The sequence below is a fragment of the Taurulus bubalis genome, assembly GCF_910589615.1.
Source record: "Taurulus bubalis genome assembly, chromosome: 8".
Classification (NCBI taxonomy): domain Eukaryota; kingdom Metazoa; phylum Chordata; class Actinopteri; order Perciformes; family Cottidae; genus Taurulus; species Taurulus bubalis.
Genome location: NC_136596.1, coordinates 13,903,397 through 13,926,434, shown reverse-complemented (window position 1 = coordinate 13,926,434; position 23,038 = coordinate 13,903,397). Strand labels below are relative to the sequence as shown.

The following is a 23,038-nucleotide window of genomic DNA, read 5'->3' as shown; positions in this document are numbered from 1 at the left end:
TCCTTTGTAAAGTTGTCACATACCCCTTCATAGATGTTTGTGTAACTGTTCAATTTCATCGTTTCCCGGACAGGTGGTGCGTCCATACCAGACCATGTCCAATCCCATGAGCAAGTTGACGGTTCTAAACAGTCTCCACTCCCACTTCATCCTGGCAGACAATGGCACCACGGGAAAGTACGGTGCTGAGGTCAAGCTGCGACGTCAGCTGGAGAAACACATCTCTCTGCAAAAGATCAACACACGTGAGTGGAACGTACCGTTATTCAAGCAATGGACTTGAAGTCGATGTATAACACACTTCATACAATAGTGCCAAAACACAAACTCACCAAGCTGTCTGCTTGCTTCGTAGCCGTTGAGTGACGGCTAAGTACATCAGTGTGTCTACTGGTAGTTCCATTAGCTGTTAGCCAAACACACCAACCAAAACATTAACAATGTGAAAACTGTCACCCACTGTGTCTCTGGCCCCAGAGTATTGTCTTAGGGTCCCGATGCCTTCAGCTGTGCTATCACTAGCGGCCCCTGCTGGCCGGGGTGCCGTGAGGGAGAGGTAAGCAGGCAGTCAATGGTAGTATAAAACAGTTAAAAGAAGGTGTTTTGAGAAAGTCACAGCAACTTCAAAAAAGTAGTAATATAAGAACCGATAATGTTGGAGCTTATCAATACTCTGGCCTTTAATAATTTAGCACCGGTGCCCCATTAATATCAGGTTTTGGTTCCAATCTGTAATGGCTACTGACCTACTTAAATTAAAGGAAGGGCTTTTCGTCACGGTGCGTGATAATAGCATAATGAAACTGTAATCCTTGTTTTTATTGATGGCACCACTGTGGGTAATTTGTGTTCAAGCTCTATTTTATAGCTGCAACTGGACTACAATTATTATTACCAATTATCATTACCTGCTTTATAATAAACACATGCTGTCAGACAGCGTATTTTTAGCCAGCTGTGATATAACTCGATGAGCCTTTGAAACCGTCCCTCTCTTCAGGAGGGATTTATTTTTTTCTTTCAAAGCTTCCTGACAGCTCAGATGAACTCTTTCCTCAAATGAACCTGCTTGATATTCCTTGCCTCTTGTTCTGGGGTGCTGCACAAAGCTAGCAAATGTAACAAGCACAGAGGTACTGATCAGCACACGGTCGACAGCTGCACATGTATATTTACACACATACTGTACTGCAGACACAGCAAGTTGTAATATGTAAACACACCTACAGGAATGAAAGGTGCATCATGTTTGTATTTGATACTTGATAGTACAAATCAGAACATGGTACACTGGAGGATTTTAAAACCACTGGGTTGACATCACATATATCATGGCGGCTTAATTTGGTATGTATTTTGTATATTGACAGACATTATTACACACATAGTGTTGAAACTCAAAAGAATCTCACTCTACGATGTGTTTTTGTGCAGCTCTCCAAGTCTTCATTTTAAAACGTTAAAATGTTTAAAACCAAAGGCATATTATGCTCATAAAAGGGCAGCAAGAGTATGTTTGAATTATTGTTTGTGCAAGGCGCAGTTGTTTATGTATTGCATGTACTGTATATGTATGTGCATTTCTGTCTGCACATGCACATTATTGACTTTGTGTGGCGTGTTCATGCACTTGAGTCCCTGTCACATTGTATTTCTCAGTTTTCAATTTCCACATTATACCTTAGCTAGAAACCAAATGGATTTGAATGAATACAAATGCATTTCTCTGTCTTTTTCTCTCTCGTTCTCTCTCTCTCTCTCTATCTCTCACACGGTCACAAACAACAACACAAGCCACACAAACCTCCCTGAAACCCTTTAAATACATTTCTCAATAGCCTCTTATTGTGTAGAACGTGTCGGGAACAAACCTGAGTCAGATACATTTTGTTTGGGGCCATGATTTGTTATTACCGTCTTTTGTTGTCAACATAAATACATTTTATAACAATTTCCTCAGGGTTTGGGTGACATGAATGCAGACATTTTAACATCAATGCTTATTTGAAAACTGAGGGTGTCAGGAGATAAACGGTTACAAGTGTCGAGAGCAATATCATGACTCAAATCTTATCTTTGTCATCACCATTTCTTTTCACCTGACAGACCTATAACTGATGTTCACTGATCCAGACTTTGTAAGAGTATGTTATATGTCACTCAGGATAAAACTGGGCTTTTTTTCCCCCTCCACCAACCACTACCGTATTCCCCCTGACCCATTGCCTCTGGGTATTTAGGAAATGTCCCTGGGGTATTTCCTCCTTGTTCATCATCCAGTCATATGACCTATGGGCTTCCCTTTGTCATCCTATGCCTGGACATATACAAAAGGGGCTGGGAAGGCAAAGGGACGCCCAGTCGTCATACAAGCAGCTAACCATCCATATGATGGGAATGTATTGCGCCATCCCTGCTTTATCCATCGTCTGAACATGTATCTAGATCCAGCACTAATACGGCCTGGGGTCTATTCATTAAACAAGCTGATAGGTTACTGTGTGTTTTGTTTATCTACTGTTGACCATCAGAGCACAGAGCTATCACTCCCACCTTAACCTCAGCTGTCTAAACTTACACTGATAACCAGCTGCAACTGTATAACCTGCCGGTCAGGTTGACAACAGTTGCCTCTTGAGATGAAGCCATGTATCAGCCAAAATGGATCCATAGTACTGATCAGAATTGTTCTATTAACTTTTCTTATATAGTATGACGTAATTTTGTATCTGTGACCTGAATCAAAGCAAGTTTACTAACTTATTTTCTCTTGGAACTGTTTTAAAAGGATATTGAGCATTTGTTGAATCTAGCTATTGTTTTTAGGAATTTCATCACCTTTTTAGTTGGTAAATTTATCTAAACCCTATTATAAAGTGAATTAAAGATCATCACACTGTTTATAACCACTTGTTGAGTATGACCAAAGCAAATTGTTTGAGAAGTGTGTAAAATGTGTCGCAGCTGCACATATACACATGTATAATACATCAATTCCACTAGCACAGCTGCAACTCTAACGTTCTTCCTATCAACAAAGAGACAGTTTTACTCCCAAAAGAGGTTAAAGGAGTTAAACACTATTGACGAACCAGCCACATATCCATTTTCCTGTGGTATCAATGTTGCAACAATTTGAATGCACTGATTTTCATGGAAATGTGCAGCCTCATTGTGGGATTACTCTATGTGTCTGTGTACACACATAAGGTACAGTACATTACACACATTTATGTTTCACTTCTCATTCATCTCTGAGGGGTTGGCAGTCAAGGAACATTTCTTAATTTGATTACCTGGCCACGGTCAATCAAAGAGTGCATCAATTTTCCTCACAGCAGGGCTCCTGTGGGATCCAAGAGTAGCCTGAGGTCCTGTCAAGGAAAGAAGGATAAATAAAGTAAAAAGGGAAAAAAAGCAGTTTAGTTTGAATGGCCTAACATGTGGGTTGCGGACCACACGTAACCACAAGCTTTTTTTTCTTCTTTTTTTTTATCTTAACACACAGTCACACACACTGCACACAAACACAAGATGAAAGAAGTGTGGTGGATAGATATGTGTAATCTCCCCCTGTGGTATTTTTGTGATGTCTGGGCAATCCTGTAGCTAATCCTACTATGCCTGTGTGCAATTTTCCTTGCAACGGCTATCACCATGTGAGTGCCAGAAATGCTGCAGCAATCAAATTGGCTGCACAATATAACACAGTTTTTAAATGTGGGAGTCAGTTGTATATTGGTCTGACTACGCTCCAGATGTAGCTTTGATATAGCAAACTATGTATTTTCAAATATTCTAGATTATGATACTTTTCCTGATCCCTTACCACTTCATGATTTCCTTTTGCCAAAAGATTTTTGGGGTTATTTTTCATATTGAACATTTCCATGTCAGGCTATATGGCAGCACCATTGGCACCTGTCAAATCTCATTATTGGAGCACAGTTGGGCTGTTCCTAAACCTCTTAACACCACCTTTGGTGACAAGAGCTGTATTCCCTCTGCGCACCTCCAGTCTCTACTGTATATTTCATGTTGTATAAGGTGTCACCTCATGGGTTTTGTGCCCTCTTCAGCGGAAAGTGGACAGGACTATTAAAGGGACAGCTCTGATTGGTGGTAAACACATCAAATGGCTTCAGACAGGAAACTGTGGTTGGGAAGCTAAATGTGGTGGATGGACTGGAGCCAGCACATTCACACGCTAGAGTAAATGCTCAGTGCTGTGCCCTGTTGTACATGCATGGCTCTCTCGTGACTTGTTCAGCCAGACGTGGTCAGAGATGCAGACGCAAATGAGCCTGGATAACCGTGACAAGGATTCAGCACAGCACGCTTCACATGGAAACAAAGGGAAAGAGCTTATGACCAGTGATCATTAACATTGCATAATCATATACAAATTGTCAATTTAAAATATGGTTGCTCATCCCAAGGCACTCTTTTATAGTGTGTGAGGACACATACATACAGAGACATATCTCCTATTTATCCTTACCTTACCATCTTCTGAAGCTAGCAGATATTATCAAAGTCAAAAAAATCAATAAAATGATTGGCACCATTCAACACAGCTCACTCAGCCCCTGCACAGCTCTTTTGACATGTCTCCATGTGGCTATAAAGCTTTTTAATCACACACCTGCCTCAGAGAAATGACAAGTAAAAGAGGAAGAAAGGAGAGTGAGAAAATGAAGACAGAAAAGAGATTGAGTGTGAGCCGAGGGAGAAGAGAAGAATATAAAGCGCAAAGAAAGTGTGATGCAGCTGTGGAGGATGCAGGCAGTGAGACAACATTTTACCTTGAGGTGTCTCCACTGAAACACCAGGATGAAACATTGAAAAGGCTGCAAGAATAAGGACATCTATTTATTTTCTTTCTTAAAATTGAACAAGAAATAAATAGAATCCCCTGCATCTTATTCACGCACACAGTATTGCTGTATTTTTTGCTCATGTGAAAATCCTAAATTGGATTTACATGCTGGGCCCAAAGAGGAAAACAAGTTATTTATTTGTGCAAGTTTAGATAAAGTCTGCAAGAATGATTGAGGCACCTTGAGTGTGCCCTCGGCCAGTTCCCTTTAAATGACATGGAATATTAAAATGTGTGAAAAAGTGCTTTGTATATTGCATGTGTGAGTAGGTGTAGGCTTGTGTGCATTTCAACTCTGTGTCTACTGTGTCACCTTCACTGATCCTCCTAGAGCAGTGTTTTCATTAATCACAGCAGAGGTAAAAGATGAAGTAGCTCTAGTGATTGAATCCAGAAGCCACAAGGCCTTGTGTTGCAGATTAGCCATAGCATGCTGACCTCCACTGTGGAGCAGCCCATACAGAAGAGATTGTATTATTATTATACATGGGAAGCCAATAGGGTAGTAATATTCTTTCTTTCAACCACTATAAATGCTTGGACAAACTCGTGATTTTCAGATATAGCTAATATCTCCCCTTCCTTGTGCTGTCCAACTGTGTAACCAACTGGATTACTTGGTGGCTCTTAATCTTTGACACATCAAAAAATTGCATTTTCAGTTTGAATCTGACTCTGAGATGTAACCAAAAAGCACAAATAGCAGGAAAAACATAGTAAAGCTTGGAAATTTTGCTGTAAAAAAAAAAAAGATGTTAAAGCCATTTAGAAGTTTACAAGTTGATTAAGATCTTTATGACTATGAGTCATAATAACTGATATACATTTTTCATGAGTCCCCTGGTGGTGGTGCACCGATGACTGATTAAATCAGTGGGGCTGAACTGACTCAGTGGGAGTGGCTCAGAAGATGAAACATTTGCGGGTATGTACGGAGCCAGCATGGGGGACAGAAAAAGTCATCGGGGATAAGGTGTGTTCCTGCACAAATGGACACAAAAAAAAGACAAACATGAACTGCCAGAGTGTTCAACCCTGTGCTGGAGAGATAACACAGCCAGGTACACTCTGAGATATGAAGGTGCTAACCAGAACCCTAAAGATACTTTGAATGAAAAGGGAACCCTTAGTGGTGAGAAGGTCAGTGATGTCTCTGTAGATGACTTGTGCAAACTATTTAACAATTAAGTAAGTATCGACAAAAAACACGTTTTTTTTCCTCTATTTTTATTTTAGCGGTTCTTTATTTTTTTTTATTTTTTACCAACTGTTTCTTCATATTTGTGACAAGCACCATTTTAACTGTGATTATGGGCTATACAGTAAACCTGACTTTCTGCATTTCAAATGGTTCACAGAGTCCAAATAGGGTGACATATTTACTACAACTCAGAGGCTGACTGTTGCGCTTGTGACATGGTGACATGTTTATTGTACCTTTTATGGATCATTTGAAGTCAAAATATATACGGTATCTTGTGAGCTGAATCCAAAAGTGTTTTGGCATGGACAAGTCAAGTAAACTAAGACCCCATTTATACTTGTCATTTCAAGTGTCTTGCATCAGAATAAAATCCAGATGACATGTAATGCATTTTCACTTTATTTACACTTTATTTGATTTTGTGGAATGTTATATTGCCTTAAGTTCAATTGTTTCAACCTCCAAATATATGTAGAGTAACTAACTAACAAATCAAGGCTTATTTTTTTCATAGACATAGCTCTCACAAAATTACATACACACGCCAAAACACAAATCAATCATTTAAACCCCATTCCCCAGTTGTAAATATATGTTTGATCAATAACACCATTCATGATTAATTATATCTGGCTGGTAAGAAGATCATCTGATTTAATCGTAATTCCTCTGAGTAAAAAATTAAAAAATACAACATATGTTGATGTCACAACACAACTGAAAAAAATTAAGTTTGGGAGAAACTTTGCCCTTTTAATGTACCGCCTGACCTTTTGTTCTGTTGCCTGTCGAGTCATGGCCCCTTCACAGATCTGATGCTTCCCGTCTGCCTTGGTTCTCGCTAGGATAATGATGTTTGTGTGTGTTTGAGAGAGTGTTTTACTTTTTTTTATTTTTGGTGTTTGTGTGTGTTGCAAGGGTTGGGGGTGCGAAGATAACGACCCACATACTGTTGCACACCTCCTCCAGTCATGCTGATACAAATTGAACACATACAAGGACAAACTCGCAGACACTCGCACACACCCACGCACACAGAGACACACACGCAGAGGATGCGTCATTGCTGGATCCTTAATTAGGACCATTTAAGCATGTTATGTGTGACTTGCTTACACGCGCCCCTTTCCCTCCCTTGTTCCTTCTTTTCCTCGTTACTTCCTGGTCTCCCAGGTGGGATAATATTGAAAGTTGTGGCCACGAAGTCTCATCGACCACCTCTCTCCTTTTTTTCTGCCTCTGCTTTTTCACACGGTTTCACAGTAATTTCCTTCCTGAGAGATGAGGTGTGGGCTGCGGCACTGGGTTAAAACTATGTATGCGATACAGAGACAAGGGAGAGAGTAGGGGTTTGCCAATTGTGTTATCTGATGCGTCGGAGTGTGTGAATGGTGCATGGTCATTACAAGAATAGGGTTGGAAAGGCTCAATGTGTTGAGGGAGACAGAACTGAGTGTATAGGGTATATTGTATGGAGTGTATTTTATGAAATCAAGTGTCCTCATAATATATCCCAAATATATAATATGCCACGGTATAAATGGGTGTATTTGTTATTGTTTGATTAACAACAAAAACAGTTAAAGATAGATAAAAGATAATATAATATAGATATTGTTCAAATCACCCAAGTAGCAACAGATTAACAAACGTGTATTTTCAGCGCCAGGTCTAATATTCGTTTCCACCAAAATATCTACAACTCATTTTGCACGGCCTCATTTGAACGAACCTCCCAGAGGAGACTTGGTGAACCCCAGTAAGAAGGACTGCATCTTCACTGAAAAACAGATTAGCTCTCCAGCTATGGGTTTACATTTCCATCTAGAACAATAGGTATTCTTCTGAAAATGCCAACTCATGCAACCACCCTGCATGTGTTCATCTTTTTTATTGATATAAAGGGAAACTTAAGGCCACAAAATCCGTCTCCACAGATAAAATTATTCAAAGCTTTCGAACAATCTGAGGATTTAACTTAAAAAAGTATCAAATGTAAAGTTCAGTAGAAGCAGCAGTTTGCAGAGTGTTAACGTTTCTATGTTTAGGGCTTCAATTCCCAGGCAAGCTCTCAGGAACATTACTTGACCGTGGACGTTTTTAGTGGCAGTTACGATTGAAACTCAGGTCACGTCATGTCCATGAATCACAAAAAAATTTAAGAAATACATTACACTACAAATGTAAAACAAGTGGAAAACTAAAAAGAGCGTTTCTCATACGGATCAATTTCTCATTGAATTATCACAATTATAACCATTAGGTCCGTTGAAATTTAAAATCATTTACCACCAAAATATTTTTTGGGTGCCATTTATGTGCGTTAAAGGCCACTCACAGGAGTAAACAGGACAAAATGTGTCGGCGTTTGCGCTAGGTGGAGAGCTTAAATTTGAATTAACGGGCTGCAATGTTGATACATCGGAATTCCCTCAGGAATACATATAGTAGTTAAAGCTCTTAATTAAAAAAAAAGACAAAATAACTGTGAATGGGAAGTCAAAAGCCATCATGAAATGTGCTTGTTTTTTGGGGGGAGGAGGGTTAGTCAGGCAGAAGTGAATTTTATTTAATTTGTGGTTTGTTTACTTGTGTGTGCCTCTCTGTATTTATGTGTGTGTGTTTTCGGGCTACCAATTATAGCCATGACACAGCTGTGCTTTTCCCTCCTCATCTGCTCCTCAGTTGAACAATAATCTGCTTTTGATACTGCCGCGCTGCTTCCAAAGCTCACTAGTCATCAATATCAATGCTTGATCCGACACAACTGCAAGCTCACACATATGCAGGTAACATCAAAAATAGACATCCAAGTTATTAGTCTGCTTCTCTCACATTCATCTCTGTTGATGTATGGTTGTGTGATGTATTGTGGCACACTGACGTTTTCCCTCTTTGAAGTAGGCAAGGCCCTTAAAATATTCTCCTTATGTAACTGTCCCTGTTGCAAGGCCGCACAAGGCTGTGTGAGGCAAAGCGTAATGGTGGTGGGCATGCTTCTGAATGGGTGTGTGTGCGTGTGCTTATGTTTGTGTGTGCATGTACGCATACAGTAAGCACACATCTGTATGTGCGTGTTTGCCTGCGTGCTTGAGAGACACACCATGCTTTCTCCTGTGTGAATTATGCAGACCAGGATGAGGGTGCAAGGCGGGGAAGATCCAGCAGCTACACAGCTTTTGAATTAGAAGAGTCAAAACAGCCGTCTGAAAACACAACCTCGTGATGCAGAGTGGGAGGGAGAGGAGAAGAGCGGAGTGTCTATAGAGAGCTCAACTGGAAAGAAGTGAGACAGAGAGCAGGAAAGGGCAGGATGAGGGAAGGAGGGTTTAGGAAATGGATTAGACTGAGACCAGTAAAAAGGGAAAGAACATAGAAGGGTAAGAGAGAATGGGACTCTGGGGTTTATTGTGGCTTAAAGGCAATGTTCAGTGGTATGATGAGAAATACAGTACGGAAACGAAACCCGAAGCAGGAAAGGGAGCAACACAAGCAGGAAGCAGGAAATTCCATTGAGGGTTTGGCAATAAATTTCATATCTACAGTACCTTATGTACATAGTCTCACCATGTGCAGAAAAAACAACTGGCTAATTATGTATAGTTACCCTAAATAGACTATGATTAGCAGGCAAGGAACCTTTTTCTATGTAAAACAGCGGGGGGTTTATCACTGAATATCTCTCTCTCACACACACACACACACATGCGTCCACAGAAACACACAAAAAAAAGCATAAAGTGGGCTGGTTATTTTTGGTACCTGCGATTTTTTAGAAACCTCTCTAATTAGAAAGCGTAGAGTGTCTTGACAATACGGTTATGAGACTTCACAGGTGTTCAATTTGCACCTTGGCAACACATTTGGACATATTTTCTTCTATTTAGAGATCAAGTCTTGCTGACGTCATGCAAGTTATTTGTTCAGTTTTTTTTCTATTCTTAACTTTCCTCACATGTCTGTCCCCTGTTCTATGTTGTTCATCCTTGTTTTCCTTTCTACAATAACTCTTCTCCACCCCCCACCACCTCCTTGTTTTCATGTGCAGGTATTGGTCAGGGGGTCCCGGTGGTGGCTCTAATCGTAGAGGGAGGCCCTAATGTGATTTCCATTGTGCTGGAGTACCTCAGGGACACACCTCCCGTCCCAGTGGTGGTGTGTGACGGCAGCGGCAGGGCCTCAGACATCTTGGCCTTCGGACACAAATACTCTCAGGATGGAGGGTATGCACTCACATTATGCTGTCATCCAAGGACAAACACTTACTAATACAATGTTTATCCAATGTGGAAAAGGTTGTTGGTAATCAGAATTTTTTTATGTTTTTATTAAACATAGTGCCTTCGATCAAACACGCATACAATTCCATGTATACTAATGGCGGCAACCGTGTACTTTTTTTTGCTTTTTGGGGGGAAATATATGTTCAACTTGAACTTGCAAAAATGTATACATTTTACGAAATGTGCTGATGCGTTTCTTTAAAAAACACACAGTGAACTTCTTTGGTTATATTCATCATAAAACACACCATGAATTTAGAATAGATTTTTATGAAAATTAGATTTTACAGCTTCATACATCAAGTTTCAGATTAAGGTCAACCTGCAGAATCACATCTCATCAAGGACTATGAGACAGTAGTACAGAGATCTCCTGTCAACCTTGGTTTCACTTACTGACAAGAAAATCTAATTTGCCTGCCTCCCCCTCACTGTTTTATTCTCCTTCCTCTATCCGACCCTTTTCCTGACACACTCTTTTTTTCTCTGCAGCATAATTAATGAGTCTCTAAGAGACCAGTTGCTGGTGACCATCCAGAAGACTTTCACCTACAGCCGCACACAGGCCCAACATCTGTTCATCATTCTCATGGAATGCATGAAGAAGAAGGAGCTGGTGAGTGTCACTTTCATAAATGTTCACATACACATGCTAGTGTGTACACATACACACTATTAATATATTTGCAGATGCAGATCAAACAGACATATGAGCAGTACATGAACAACTGAAGAGCATACAAGGAGAGCATTATTTTATCAAAGTAGCGCCACGGTTCTCCACAATTCTACTTGTTAGAGTAAAGTATAACCAGTCTTTCCATAAACCTCTTCCAGCCTAATCCTAATCCTAACCTTAAACCAAGTCTTCACCCTAAAATGTTACAGTTTACATTATGGGATGTGCATTTCGTCCCCATAAGGAAGGCAAATCCCCACAACGTGAATATGTAAACAGAATTGTCCCCAGAAAATGGATAACTAACGCCAACACACAAGGAAACCACCAATAACAGTAATATCACCATTCAATCATGCTTTGATGTCTCTGCTGTAAGAAGAAACCCAAAAATAAAAATGTGAAGGAGAAACACATTGATTTGTCAATTGAAGCCTGCGCATCATGAAACTTGTATTTAATCAAGTTTTAACTCATCTTTTATGCATGACATGTAATGTTAAGTGGATGTAAATATATTCTGATGACGTTTGGGACCAAATGGCCTCCACCTTGAGAGTCTTTCCGCTTTGGCAGTGTTTAATTCCCAGTCCCTAAAGAGCAGTGTCAGTCACATGAAACCGACCTCTTGATAGTGCTATGGGGTGTCAATTATGTCTGCATGTGGATACGTTTTCATTATGGTATATTTGATCACAGTAGCAGTGGGCATGTGGCTCTCTTGCCACATTGCTCTATATGGCACACACATTGTGACTCAAAGTGTGCCCCCAAGCAGTGCATGCAAACACCCACACACAACCTCAGTCATTCACAATATGATGGTGTAATACATCCTCTATATATGATGCAAACAAACAGCAAGGAGCTTTTACTGTCTCTTAGTTGTGCACTAGCGTATGTACCACTTGGTTGCTGTCGCCTCAACTCACTTTGAATGTAGTGTACAAGGTCTTTTGTAGGGGAAGGGAATATTTGCCAGATCCGTGACTGTTGGTACTGCTGACTGCCAGTGGCATTTTGCTAGTACATGTGTAATTAGTATCATACATGCGCCTAAGCCTTATTTTATTTTTTAAAGGCGCTGAGCTAGAATTCGGTTTAGCATCTTAAAACACAAAGGCCGTTATGTTTAAAATGACTCAACCAGATATTTACCATGCGATAATCTTCCCAGTTAGTAAAAATACCTGGGCTGCACGATGTATTGTTTAAGCATCAGCACATGCACTCTAGTCACATCACAGGATGTACAATGTTAGCACATTAACTCAAGTAACTCATGCAAGAATGTAAGAAGAACTCCCACGCTTCTCATTTTCCATGATTCATCCAGTGTTCCCATTAATTACCTAAAGTCTAGTTTGACCCGTCACGGTTTCATAATGCACCCTATATTTTAAAACTTCTCAATGAATTGGGTCCACGCAGTCTGCCTCCACCCCTCGACCGGACCTCGCCACACGGCCATGGACTTTTAGTGTTGTGCCCTCTACCTTGCCGCGCGACTGTCAATTGAGCAGACTGTCCTCAGTTTGCACATTGCGGTGACGTCCGCAACCCACCTGACCTTGAAAAACGGAGCCCATTTTGTTAAACAGGCTTTAGGGGAGTACTTTTTTGCTGCGTCATCACCATTCATATCTATACAACCAATGTGTTTATGATAACGTTGTTTACTAAAGCACACACATGTTTACAAGAGCACAACATTGTTTATCTAGCCTATTAATTTTGTTCTCAAAGTGCAACAGATTGATACATTTAACTTTAAGTTGTACAACATTTAGGGTGAATATTCCTGTATTTTTTCATATCACACTATATCGCAGAAAACAATGTTTTTTCCAATATTCTGCCGCCCAAAAAAATTGAGGAGTTTAATCATTTTATTCTTTGTTTTAGTTAATATAGCAAAAAATGTGTCAGACACAAAAAAATCCAAAGCATCTGCATACACAAAGTGCACTCACAAAAACATATTATTTAGTATTTTGCAAGCAGCCCAGCATTGGTCATGGTTGTGCAGCGTGTAAGTGGATTGATTGTGGCGCCAGTGGGGTTCCAGTGGCTGACTGATGCTCACACTGATGCTTCTTCTGAATACAATACACCAGAGCAGAACAATGTGTGAATCATTCAGCAGGAGCAGCTGTACAGGCCAGATAATCAGATGTTGCCTCTCTCTGAACTTAAAAAACTGTAACAGCTGCCATACTGAACCGGAACACTGGAGGTGTATTTTGGCAACATTTTAAGTCCACAAACTGTTTCACTCTTGTATTTATATTCCTGTGTTTCACAGGACAATTAGGTATTTGTCTAATAATGAATTTACTACCAGAAAGAACTGCTAACCACAGTTAAAATGCAGACATTTGAGGCGACACTACTCGTCATGTGGAAAAGAAGGGCTATACAGCCAGTGTGTAAACTTGTTTTATTAATAGATCTGTATGATCACAGATAAGATAATATATACTTTATTATCCCGCAGGGAAATTTGTCTTGACCTCCAAGCCGTTGCATCACACAATACACCTGCCAGCAACACAATCCATACGCATAGAACATAGATCATACATACGGTACACTCATGCATAAACCTGCTTAGTTATACATGCCGAAAATAGTTACGAATAATAAATATTAAAACTAGGTGTGATCAACACACCTGATAAATAATCAAGTCACAATATATTTTCCTACAGTAAAATCATATCATGTAATACTACTACTTGTTGCTATTTCATAATTTTATGGAGGATGGAATTAATCATTTCTTTACCGATTTAGCCTCCAGATTAGCATTTTAAACCGTCTGCCTGAAGGCAACAGCTGGAACTCAGTGTTCAGAATGTCTGTTGAGTTGTTCAGAATGTTCTGTGCCTCCCTGAGCACAGACTTGTCATATACGAGCTGAAGACAGTGAGGTTCTTCTTTCCACATGATCTTCATGGCTGTCTGCAAGTTTAGACTTCAACTATACTAATCGGTCACTTGTATGTATCCCATATCGAATTACACTCTCTAGAATCATTTGATTAAGAAGAATGAGTTTACTCTCAGATTAGAGTCTCAGCCTTCTCAAAAAATACATCCTCTGTTGTAGCCTCGAACAAAGGTTTTCAACATGCTCATGCCATGTGAGCGAACTGTCACTGTGGACACCAATATATTTGTACAAGGAAACCTGATTTATGGGTAATTTGTGAACTAGACTACGGTCACCAATTGACTTTGGGTGAAATGTAATTTCTTCAGTTTTCCTCACATTCACAATAAGGTGGTGAGCATCACACCAGTCCATAAAGTGTTTGATTTCAGAGTGGTAAAGTGATGTGTCTTGATCTTTGTGTTGTAAGGCAAGAATGGCAGTGTCATCTGAGAATTTCACAATGTCATTTTGGGGAGTTTTGCTTACACAGCAATTTGTATACAGTGTGAAGCGAACTGGGAGCTAACACACCATTGCATTTGTGCTAATAGATTTAGGCTTAGGTATTGCTTTATTTTATTGTATGTATTGGACTCTTGTTAGTTAGGTAAGAAAAATACCATTTGATAATAAAATAATTTAAATGTTTCTGTTTCATTTTGTCAATTAATAAATAAGGCTGAAGAGTATTAAAAGCTGAACTAAAATCAATGCTTATGTCTTCCAAGTGCCTAAGGACTAAGTTGGTGATCCTACTCACTGCTTCACCTATGCTGTGACAGAAGAGTGCAAGAGCAGGAAAATCCAGCAGTGGGATGGTTATTCATAACCAGGATGTAGTATGTATGAATGTAAAAAGGAATAGTAATGTGTGGCTTTTCCTCTTAACAATGCCATAACACATTTACCAATGACATACAACTTTGATAACATGAGGTAATGTGTTCAGGTATAGCAATCATCGTCCTTGTATATCTTCCATATTAACTCAGGCTTTTCTCAGTGAACACATGCGTCAATCATTCATGCCCATACACCACGTCTCAAAAAGCCAACTTTATAGTGGGAGAAAGAGAGAGATAGATGGAACTCTCTGGCGTCTGGTCTCTCTCTCCCCCTCTCTCTCCCTCTCTCCCCTTCTCTCTCCCTCTCTCTCTCTCTCTCTCTCTCTCTCTCTCTCTCTCTCTCTCTCTCTCTCTCTCTCTCTCTCTCACAGAAGTAATTTCACCAGCCTGCCATTTATTAGGCTGATCTGGGTTCCCTCCTGATCTCACTCAGAAAGCCACTGCCAAGTGTTTCTGCATGCAGGTGTGATTGGAGGGGGGCAACTATATGGGAGAAAGGAATACAAGAGAATGAGCGAAAGAGAGGGTTCCCATTGTCTCATGCAAAGCCAGAAACACTCTTGTCATGGCTCGGCTCAAGACCCAAACAAAATGAAACCTGTGTGGTCAACTGATTTTATTCGTGAAACCAAAACATCTAAGGCTATCTATAAGCATTTGTTTCATTTTGCTCTGGGGAGCCTTCAAGCTGCTGGTTCACCATCATCATACAACCTGTGTTAAAGTCACCCACTTGACCCCTGATCAGACTAAATCCCTTTTCAAATCTCAAATATAAAAAACTACAGGACAACTTAATAAAAGTAGTAAGGCTGCACTGCAATATTCCTTAGATATTTTTGAATGAAACTTTGAATGTCAGTTGTCATAGTTCATGACTGTATCACCAGTAGACGATTTGAGGGGGAATGCCATCCCTCTTGTGAGATATGACCAAGATGCATCTCCCTTGTAAGCTGCCATACCTGTCATCCCCCTCTCCATCATCTAGTAGCAGAGGGAGTGAGACAGAGAGGTTGGTTAACTGAATACATGAAGCCCCTTTCCCACTGGAAAAAAAAACTCACGAACATTCGTTATTGCCCTAACTTTTTAAAGGTAATGTTTGTATCACAAGAATCAGAAACCACCCTATGCTGCCACCATTATAATCTCATTCTAGTCTACTACTCATAATATTAGTCTTGCCTTTCTGCAACTGTGCAGAAATACTGTGTTTAAACAGAATGGATAGACATGCAAAAAATAAAATGTTGATTTAGAAATGTCAACGTTATGAACAAAGCATCAAACCTTCAAACTATTACATGCAGTTCTTGTTCTGGCAGTTTGTGCAGGATTGATGAGTTTGCAATATTTAATCTGGAGACTAAAACAGAAACTGTTTTTGTTTTTTGGACTGCAGCCTTCTGACAGAGGGGAGGGACTCAAAGAGTTTGCGTCCAGGGTGATAGGGGTCAGCTATAATCTTTGTGTCGTGGAGGGACGGCAGATTGCAGTCAATCACCTACTCAGCAGAGAATGAGTGTATGAGTATGTGTATAAGGGTGTAAGTAAGACTGGAGATGTCTAGACTTTGCACTCAATACCTACTATAGGGATACAGTGAAATTATATTAGTTCTATAGTACTACAATCCATAATCCCCATCATCATTATAGACGCCTGTGTTTACCTTGTATACCAAAGCCAAGTAGTGTCGAACCCATGTTAACACACAGATCAGGAGCAGGATCACAAAAAACATTGCATTGACTTATTTACACTGGCAGCAAATGTGGGTTTATCCTGGTTCAGTGCTGTAGGCAGAAAGGGCCAAGTGTGTGAGAGGGAGAGAGACAATGCGAGTGTGTGTTTGTCTGTGTGCCAGCTCGCCTGCGGTTTCATTTTTCTGGCTCTGCAGCAGGAAAGCCAAAGAATAGGAGGAAAAGAGAAAGACTAAAGGTGACTGGCTGTGATCATGTCTGTGAGAGGGAGAGTGTGTTTGCTTAATGCAGACCTTACACCAAACGACTTTTCATGAGATTTGACTGTTGCAGACACATTTTGAGAGTTGTGGCACGCTTCAGGGATCTCGATCATTTGTTGTAAGGTGGTCATACAACTTGAATCGCCTTAAATCTGTATTTTTCTCTTCTTGACCTTCTGATGAAATCCTACATGTTTTATTGTATCATAAGTTCCATAGCATGAATATCGTCAACAATTAATAGGTGCACTTTCTCCAGCACCAAACAGGAAGCAGAAAGGAGAAGGAGGATGACTAAAGAAAGAATGTCTTTCAGCATGTTGGTTCATTCATGTACACATTTTGGGCTTCAGTTATTTCCCTGTTGCCTCGACTTTGTTTATCATACTGAGAGCTGTTTATGCTTTATATCAAGAGGCAATAAACTTATGATCTGTTGTAAGTACACAATGTACCTCTGTGTTTTATGTTTTTATCCATGTTTTACCAAAAGTGGAACAGGCAGTTATATATTCAAGCCTCATTGTCATTTTTTGCTTCAATATTGTCCTTTTAAAATGCCAGATGATGAATTTGTATCATTAACATGTTGCTGTGAAGTCAGTTAGGCAGTAAATTATGAAAACTGAGAAGGGCTCTTTGCAGATAAAAACAATAGTACCTGCTGTATGCTTCCATTTGGTCTAATCTAGAAGGGAGTTGGATCATCTACCAAAGAAAAACATCTGTTCTGATAGATGATAGATTGTTAGGTTCCAAGTCGGAGGGGGAAGGGATGTGGGAAAGTGTTGTGAAGCTATTCAATGAATAACGTGCACGCGCTTGAGTTTTACATTGAGGTAACAGATGTAAGATAGATGGTGTGTTATACATTTGCATTGAAAGAGAATGCTAAAAGAAAGCATAGGCCACATTTGTATCAATTTGCCTGGATGATAAGGGTAATTATCTTGTGTATTCACGTCACTTATATTGTTTCTTTTATCCCTTCAACACAAAGATGAAACCATTTCATATAAATGTCAAACCAGCACACTGAAAAGACAGGCTGGATGTGAATCAGTGCCTTTAATTATCAGCAAGGCCTGTTGTCATGTAGTTATTTTTATTTTTTTCTAGAATTTTGTGAATCCAATTCTAGGTCTATGAGAGATGTAACCTGCGGCTGTATTTTAAATCATATTAATGGACGAGGTAGTAGGTTCGGCTACGGAGCACGATTGTTGTGAAAAACACCAAGCCAGATACATTTTCAATCAAGCAGTTTTTACTGTGTTAAATTCCAAGAACACAAATTCCATGCATACACACACAAATATACATTGATAAAACTAATAACAATAATCAAACGTTGGATTATTGGATGTTGTGTAGACCCTTTGGAGTCAGACACATCAAAGGGGGAGTAGCAGAGTTCAGTTCATGGAGTTTAGTTCATGTCCAGGGATAAAAAAGTTCATACTCCTACCACACCACTTGTGGCAAGAAGGGGGGACTTGGTTATCTTCCTTCAGTTGTATCTCGTCATCCAATGTATTTTTTAGTAAGCATGGTCCACCCGATGAAACAAAAACCTGACCGCTGCCTGCAGAGGATTTTACGTGAAACAGCCGTTCACGTATACCCTGCCGTCCAGATGGAACATCAATAATACAGGAAGTGACCTGCCTTGACTCGTATATATTTATTGCATCGACGGTCCGGGATTGGCCTATAATAATTCTTGCTGCAACAAGCCAATATATCAGCGGGTTACAGCGATGTGCCTCATTCTACCTCCCCATCTCTCACTCTCAGCCCCCCGCTCTTCATTTGTGATGGGGGGTGGGAGGGAGGTTGCTTGGTATGAATAATTGAGTGTAGAAGAGTCCTTATATGTTTAATTTGGATTAAATATTGAGGAGGAACCACCCACCCGCAATGTTCCTCCTCTTTCCTGACAAGAGAAACTAAGAATGAGTGGGTGAATGATGAGGAGAGGGAAAGAGTGACTTCAATGGACCATGAGAGAGATGGAGGGACAGATTTAGGGAGAGGGTAAAGTGTGCAAGGCATGAGACAAGAAGACAAGGACAACAAATGGTTTGGGTGGAGAGCACATGTGAAAACGAGGTACATTAGTGAGTTTGAGCTGCAAACAGAAAAATATTCGAGAAGAGAGACAATTATTTGGATGATTGTTAGCAGGGCAGTTTATCAGTTTAATATGTAATGAATAGCCAAACATATGTCACTCTTTCTTCTGCTTCTTCTGTCCTGCTTAACCCTGTTGGTTTATGGTTTATTCCAGAAGGTAATAAATATTAATCTAAATATGTTATGCTCAAAGTCACACAGACGAAACTATTAGAGCTTTGACGGATCTGAACTGCTAACCATTGTAAATGTATGGACTACAGAGGATGCTTTGGAATGCTCTGGATTATGAGTGTGTGGCAGGGAGGGGGGTCTTGTACAGTGTGTACATGTAGCAGCATGAGCAGGGTCTTTGCCTGGTAAATGAAGATGAATGTTTTCCAATCAGCTTGGCTCACTGCAGCGTGAAGAGCAGTTTTCTCATCCTCTTCTAAGCTTGTAACTTAGCGTCTCTGAAGATGTGGGAATCCTCAAACAGATTCTAGTCACACTGAGAAAGATTGCACTGCCTCTTCTTTGTTCATTTATATTATCCGTCTGGAATTTGTCCACATCAAATCTCCCTCCTCCTGTCTTCCTTTGCGTTACACATGCTTCCTCTTTCATGCTGTTTTACGTCTTTCTTCCTGATCCCTGCCTCCACTTTTCTCCCTCTCCTTATCCTTCCCGGTCTTTTCCTCGCTCCTCTGTTCTTGTTAACAGAGAGATGGAGTATGTTGACCCTAGAGGTGATGATTGTCAGTGTTGAAGCCAAAATACATTCAGAATGTTAAGTTAGGATACAGTATTAAAACATATAAAAAATGTACAATGGATGGGTGAGTTTATGCCGTTAGTACAAAAATACGACAAAGCTGTGTCTACTCTTTTAATATACTTGTTTGCTCACAGTAAGTACTTGAGAGCACCTTAGCTTATACAAGTGGATGAAAACAGATGAGGGAGAGGCCATCTGTTTACCTTGTGCACACACTTGATGACCCTGGGTGAATGTTGAGATTAAATTCGCAACCTTGAGTTGTCATAGCAGTTGTGTTGCTTAGCCTCAGCTTTGTAGAGCCTTTGTGATAACAGGTAGCATATGTCCACAGGGTCACCTTGGAGGTGTAATTGGAGGAAGGGAAAAAGGAGGAAGCAGGCAAAGGTGGGAGTCGCGGGGGGGGGGGAGGGGGTTGTTCGATTAGCTGTTGCAGGTGGGGGGCAGAAAGATGATGGGTGGATGAAAGGGAGTGGAGATAAAGCCTGGAGAGAGGGGAGAATAGAAACAATGGTGAACGTCTTCAATAATCATCATCTTTCTTCCATCACAGTCATCCATCTTTTGTCCTGAAGGCAGCCACGAGCCGTGTGTGTGTGTGTGTGTGTGTGTGTGTGTGTGTGTGTGTGTGTGTGTGTGTGTGTGTGTGTGTGTGTGTGTGTGTGTGTGTGTGTGTGTGTGTGTGTGTGTGCGTGTGTGTGTGTGCGTGCGTGTGTGTGTGTGAACTCTCCTTTCTGCTATAACGATAACTACAGGGTATAATGAACAAGTGGCCAAGACAGGATTTTGTACTGATTAGGTGAAATTAGGCTCACTCATGAGCACGGCATCAAAAATGATACAGTAGATGGTTGTTTCTTACACTGATAGTGTTTGAAATCACAGCTTTGCAATCATTTTACAGTCACTGCGTAAGAGCACACAAATCAGTCTTAAACACACTGTTTTAAAGACACGCACACTTGGTTAGATCACAGTATTGCATGTGTGTTCGGCAGATGGCTCCCTAACTGTGTTGTTAACATCCATTAGAGTCAAGGCGAAGATGCATTCTAGCAAATAATAATTCAGCCACTGGCTGCACAGTTCAAACACAACTGCACACACACACACACACACACACACACACACACACACACACACACACACACACACACACACACACTCACACACTATAACTTAACTCAAAGAAGCAGATGAATACATTTCACACTGCATCAGCACCTTATTGGTGTCCCCGCTCATGAAGTTCTCAATCGATACCTTCACATCGCATTGCACTCGTATTTCACCTGAAGAAAGACCCTGTGATCACACAGGCTGATAGTGACCGTCACACACACACACACACACACACACACACACACATACGCGTACACACACTTAGATGCTCCTATTATTAGTGATTGAAACGTCCTCCAATCTTGTTCATCAGCATTAAGCTTAACAAATCCTGCGAAGAAGGCAACAAGTATGAGCCAATCAGAGGCAGAGTGGGGCGGTTCTTTGCAGAATGCAGGTGGGGAGTAAAAAAATCAACCAAACTGCCTGTAAATAACAGGCAGTGCAACTGCCAATGGCTATGTAGGAGGTAATTTGGCATGCAGATGAGAGGGCACTCTTGCACACTGTTTTGTGGTGTGCCATTGGTCAAGCTAGCTTGTGCCCAAGGTTATCTACCCCTCGCATTTCACAATGCCACACTCATTTCTCTCTCAGGGAGGAGCCAAAATGTCATCAGCATATGGTGTAGAAATGATGAATGAGCAAACGGAAAAAATACTGTAAATCATCAATGTAAATTGAATTACTTTTGCACATTTAGATTGTGTGAGTAGAGAGGGAGATAGAAAGAGGAGGGTTAGCCCACAACATTGCAGCATTGCCCAAGAGAAAGCAGCTGCAGCAGCAAAGCCCGCAGATTCCCAGAGCTCCACGAAATGAAGCCATTTGGAGGGGGAGATGGGAAGGGAGATGGGCTGCAGGGAAGAGAGTGAGGTGGTAGGGAGATGCATGGGTGGAGGGAGGGATTAGAGGAATAGCTTGTCAGGCATTCAGAACACGCATTTTCTTGTAGACGACATCCACAAGGTGCCCTTCACGCATGCACACATAGGAGCATGTATGCCCACACACATGTTAACACGGGTGTATACGTGCATGCTATATTTTACAGAAACCAAAAAAATCCAGAAAAGATGACCCATTTCCCAGACTTTCCTCTCAGCAGACGTTGGCTTTCATCCATTGCACCATTAGTTCATCTCACGCAGGTTATAAAAAATGCAGCTTAAAAGACAAGCCAGACTACACAAACAAAGACTGAAGGTGGCCATAGTGTAAAATGTTTTACACAGCAAAAAACAGAGATCTTTGGTAATGGAGAGCATTACTAGGTCAAATTTTAATTTGATCTCTCTCTTTGTTATGTTTTTACTCTGATTCCCCTCAGTTGCCTTCTCAGTGAATCCCTTCATCTCCTCCTGACTAAGAGAAGAGAGGCTGGAGAGGAGATACAGTACATTACATCAGAGCTATACAATACCTTTCTTCTCCTGCACCTCAGCATTTTTAGAGTAGTCGTTTAATCCAGCAAATAAGAGCTCTCTCTATCTCAAGAAGAGACTTGTTTTTTACTTGATACGTTAAATTAAACAACAAAATGAAGTAAAAGATTTAGCTTTCAAACTATTTGGGTTGGTGTAGAATTAATGCACCTTTTTCTCACTCGTTCTCTCTGCGTCTGTCTCTTTCTCTCGTTGTCTCTCAGATAACAGTTTTCCGGATGGGGTCGGAGGGTCATCAGGACATTGACCTTGCCATCCTCACAGCATTACTAAAAGGTGGGTGTGTGCATTCATGTGCGTGTGCTGGAGCAAGAATGTACAGTACTGTAAAAGGCTTCCATTTCACTGTCTCCCTCCAGTGATGTTGTTATTTGGAAGCTTCTGTACTTAAATGGAGGATGATAGCGGTTCAGAAAGCCTTCTTCTCACTATCCCAGTTTGGGTACATGTTCGAAGCACACAAGTATGTTTTTACTTTTGCAGTTCTTACCTCAGGGAAAAAACATCTGTGCCTATGTTTTCCCTTTTAAAGCTCCATTAAGCAATTGTGTATCATTGCATGGCAGGAAGACTCCAAAGCAAACTAAGTAACCAAAGTATTACGTCTTTATATTACATTAGCTTATCAAACAATTGCTTTCTGACAGTTTTAGGAGAAACAGAGTATAGAACAACCTGTAAAAAGAGCTGTTTGGACGACTTTGATGGTTTAAAGTTCATATTTAATGTACAGCCATCTTCTCATCTAACTCTTAGCAAAAAGTGTATTTCACAAAATATC

The 23,038-nt window shown here is 40.5% G+C and overlaps 1 protein-coding gene across 12 annotated transcripts in view; it reads left to right on the top strand.

Annotated features, from left to right (window-relative positions):
* The window catches only part of trpm3 (transient receptor potential cation channel, subfamily M, member 3), a gene marked incomplete at both ends in the record, with an annotated part of 124,537 nt that overhangs the window by 71,251 nt on the left and 30,248 nt on the right, over positions 1 to 23,038 (top strand). For 10 of the 12 annotated variants that reach the window (XM_079222836.1, XM_079222837.1, XM_079222832.1 and 7 more), the window contains 4 exons: positions 74 to 245; positions 10,132 to 10,306; positions 10,859 to 10,982; positions 22,461 to 22,533. In XM_079222836.1, the coding sequence (XP_079078962.1) occupies positions 74 to 245; positions 10,132 to 10,306; positions 10,859 to 10,982; positions 22,461 to 22,533 (544 nt within the window). Of the gene's footprint in view, positions 1 to 73; positions 246 to 10,068; positions 10,307 to 10,858; positions 10,983 to 22,460; positions 22,534 to 23,038 lie in introns of all 12 variants that reach the window. The other 2 variants (XM_079222840.1, XM_079222839.1) reach the window with 1 other exon arrangement.